General features: G+C 32.7%; 1 protein-coding gene across 1 annotated transcript; it reads right to left on the minus strand.

Moving 5' to 3' along the window:
* Positions 1 to 1,565: 1,565 nt before the first annotated feature.
* Positions 1,566 to 4,370, minus strand: LOC109815664 (rac-like GTP-binding protein RAC1). Its single transcript, XM_020380444.3, has 7 exons — positions 4,096 to 4,370; positions 3,636 to 3,723; positions 3,442 to 3,551; positions 3,280 to 3,343; positions 2,591 to 2,655; positions 2,399 to 2,464; positions 1,566 to 2,045 (listed from the first exon to the last, which is right to left on the minus strand). The coding sequence occupies exons 1-7, from the start codon at positions 4,192 to 4,194 to the stop codon at positions 1,944 to 1,946; spliced, it is 594 nt and encodes a 197-aa protein (XP_020236033.1). The 5' UTR covers positions 4,195 to 4,370; the 3' UTR covers positions 1,566 to 1,943.

Raw genomic sequence — 4,370 nt, forward strand, 5'->3', positions numbered from 1 at the left:
AAACATAATCTATCTAATATCAATACATGCAAAAGCTTGCAAACATGCCAATTATCAATTAAGTTCTTAACATGTCATGTAAACATTGTTAATTGTGTTATATAATGAAAGAAAATGTTATTTTCTCTAAATTGAGATGTCAAATGATCTTCCGAATGTTTAAAAAGTAATACTTGTGAAGTAATTCTTTTTGTAAAACATTTATTCATTTTAAAAATATATATTTTTATTTTCAAGAGACAAGACACATTCTTCCTTTTGAAGACATTACTATTCTCATAATGAAAACTAATCTAAAGACGAAATTGATAATTGATTAATGTTTTTATAGATAATTAATTTTTCATCCACTATATTTTTAAAATTCATTAGATTACAATACAAGATGTTTATTGGATTGAAATTTTAAAAAATTATTTTAACATAAAAAAAGTTTTATGAATTTTAAAAGAGTATATAAGAATATAATGACTTATAAAAAAATGAGAGAAAAATAAATTTTCAAAAAAAAATATTTAATTTCTAAAAAATTTACTTGGATTGATATCTTTAAAAAAATTGTTAATAAATAGATTGGAATTTTATGTAAATTTTTAATAATATAAATAAATTACTTTTATTAGATCCAATTCATCTATACCTATATACTCTACGATCACCTAGACATGAACGAAATAAATATTGAATATTTACTGTTAAAGGAAAGAAAACATTAGATGGACTGACAAAAATGTATTTGGAAAAAGTAATATTTGAAAATTAGAAGAAAAAATTACGCCTCCATCCGACCCCCTCCCTCTCTCTCTCTAAGAAATAAGGAAAAGTAATTACACTTCGACTTTTACATGAGGTGATTAGGCCGCAGATTAGCCGGTATGAGTTTACAGCTTTTACATATTCATTGCAAAGGAAACGTGGAATGTTGTTTCTTTCGGATTTTGTAAAAGCTAAAAGACTCTGAATTTGGGATGCTTTTGCCCAATAAATGCTTTGCTATGCGTCAATAAATTCATCACGCTCTTCTTCCATACTTTTATCACAATTTATCTATGTACATATAATAATGTTGTGCACTCACGTCTCCTATTTATTTCATAGTCTATGCTCCGTCTTGCGAATGGCCATCGTAACAAGGGATGGCAGTGGTCCTAACACTCTTGAAAATTGAAATGCTGAATAAGTTAGTCACATTAACTGTTCCAGTATTCGGCTTTCATATTTACCAGGAAATTAATACGTAACATTCAAGGTATCCTTACCATTTTGAAAGAGGAAAATAAGTTCGACTCGAATTTCGTATAATCTAGTTTGAAACTTAATCCACTATAGTTGAGGATTAAACTTCATCCTTTATTTGAATACAAAAATCAATAAATTTGTAAAGGACAGGATTTGTGCAGTTAAAAATGCAACTGCAGGAGATCAGGATCCAAAGATACAACTTACAATAACACGTTCAGCTATGTAAATATTTTAATGGAACATCCCATGGTCCAAAATGAAATCTTATCCTTCAATCAGAAACAACATCAGATAAGTTTAAAAACCTTAAAATGTGCGACAACTGGCCAAAACCATTAAAGGAATTCATAGAAAACATCACAAAGGCCATATGAAGAATATGACCGCATTCACAAAGCAAGCAGTATTTTTGCAGGCTACTAACATATAATATAATAAAAGGAAATAGGTCGACACTGAGCTATGTAATTGAGCTAGTTTTAATTACAGAGTATGAAATGAGACAAGGAAGTAATCATGTGATTATAAGGCCTAAGATGTCAGTCCAAACTATACACAGCTTCCTGCTCTCGCTACAGAGGATAGGGAACAAAACAAGACAAACCAATGGAGAGGCAGCATTAAAGGTTGGCCGAAATTCACTACCTCCTATTAATTTCTGATTCTTAATCACAATGTTGAGCAAGCCTTCTGATTCTTAATCATAATATTGAGCAAGCCTTCTGTGCCTTTCTCTTCTTTTTCTTTTGTTTTGGTGGTTGAAGAACCACTTTGATGGCAGCGTCAAAGACAGCTTTCACATTCTGATATTACAACACGAAGAAAAAATGCTTAATACATCGATAGGTCTCTGAATTATTTGAGATCTTTTAAATAAGTTCTTAAATTAAAAATTTGTAATTAGGTCCTTGATCTTCTATATTTTTTGTAATCCATCCAGTCCCAGGAGTTAATAAACCCTACATTTTTTTTGTGGTATAAAGCTGTCAAACTAACTTCAAGACCCAGTTATAAAAATCATTGAAGATCAATGGACCAATTATAAATCTATTTAATTTTGGGATCTAATTAAAATTTTCCAAAAAGTTGAGGAACCCAACCTACTGATACACAAACCAAATAATCACCACATAAGTTTTAAGTGAGAGAACTGCACCTGCTGCGTTTTTGAACTACACTCGATGTAGGCAGGAGCACCAATCAGCTTTCTTAATTCTTCTCCCTTCAACCAAAGTGAAAACAAATATCAATGTGTAGATCAATATAATTATTTCTGAATCAATAACTCATACGTCCCCCTCTAGCTAAAGAAAGGGGTGGGGCTAAGCAAATTTATGGTATTTAGTACCTGTGCTGTAGTAATTGGTACTGCACCAGGGTGGTCCATAAAAAATTGCTTATCTTCCCGAAGATCTGCAACCAAATTAAGCATTTATTAAATCATTTAAGATTGGTGGTGCTGAATTGGCAGAAAAATGTTTTCAAGTAATATTCACCACAGAAATAAATTTGATAGTGAACTAATATCCTGCAAAGAAAGGAATTGCTACTTTTGTCATGCACCGTCTAACTACAACCTAGATACAAAACATCAATGGTAAATCAAATTTTTTTCTTCACTTCTGCAATTAGTGATAACATCTTATTCTTGGTAGAGATATTAAACCAACTTCTGCAAGTATTATACACCAGGGCATTAATAAAGCCTTAACACAAAGAAAGATAACAATTTATGAAAACAAGAACATCAATGTCTCTAAGACATTGTTTGAACCATTTCAAACTCTAGGTTGGTGTGTGCATGAAAGAAGTTAAGAAGCATACGAGTATATGACCTCGAAGAAAAAAAAAATGGCAAGATTAGAATAAATTTGATAGGATAAGGCAATAAACTCATGAAAACATCTGAACTTTGAAGTAAAGAAAATCCTTGCAATAACCAAAGCTAAGCAGGTAGCTCTAACAGGATCATCTGGATCGGTTGACCCTATAACAATATGCCAACTCATTCAAAGAAGGAAAGGGGTAAAGGCTTACCTAACTTGGTTCCAACGAGAATTATTGGAACACCAGGGGCATAATGTCTTAGTTCAGGGATCCACTGAAGTTAAAAAAAAAAAAAAAAAACAACAACTTTATCAGTTATATTTAAGTGCAAAAATTGATTCAAATGATCACCATCGCGTAAAGGAAATAAACCTTCTTTGCAATATTTTCATAGCTAGCCTTGCTTATAAGAGAAAAGGCAAGTATAAAGACATCAGCTCCTCGATAGCTCAAGGGTCGTAGCCTATTATAATCCTCCTGACCTGTTAATCAAACAATACGTTAATCCACCAGAAACAAACAATACCCAATTCTAAATAACTGAATAATTAGTAGTTGCATATTACCAGCAGTATCCCACAATCCCAGGTTGACGGTGCTTCCATCCACAACAACATTAGCACTGAAATTGTCAAAAACCGTGGGCACGTAATCCTGTTATCGATCATGAAAAACGATGAAACCACAAACCCTTAATTCGTTGAAGACCAAATTCAAAATAAATTGAAAAGCTGACAAAATAAAGCAATAGTGCTCATTAGTGATAATCAAAGTTGCAAGCAATTTCTCAAAGTAAGGGCACAGTAAACAAAAGCTAAAGAGAACATCATCCGTTAATGAGAGTAACAAAAGTGTTAAATAACGATGATAATTTAGTGAATATCCAAATTTAGAAGGTTCCAGACCAAGTCAAACATCACTTGAAAACTCCAAACTCCAAAAACTTTTTAGAATTCCACCGCATACGTGTCTAATTTCAACTGCAAAGACTTATAATCAAGAGAGAAAAATGCGAAAGAAAGAAACCGTGGGAAAAGTGTTGCTGGTGTAGGAAATCAACAAGCAGGTTTTTCCGACGGCACCATCGCCAACGGTGACGCACTTAATGAACCTTGAAGCGCTCATTTTCAGATCAGGGATCTAGCGAACCAACAATGGCTCTTGCTGAGTCGAAACACCAAGAGCAACTCCTAATCGTTGCAGAAAGAGGGAAATGAAATGAAATGAAATTGAAATTGAAATGAAATGAAGATTGCGGAAACAAAGGGGAAAAGAAAAGGGTTTGGGACACTTGGCTGACC

Source organism: Cajanus cajan, chromosome 4 (genome assembly GCF_000230855.2).
Source record: "Cajanus cajan strain Asha chromosome 4, NIPB_CcT2T_4, whole genome shotgun sequence".
Taxonomy (NCBI): Eukaryota; Viridiplantae; Streptophyta; class Magnoliopsida; order Fabales; family Fabaceae; genus Cajanus; species Cajanus cajan.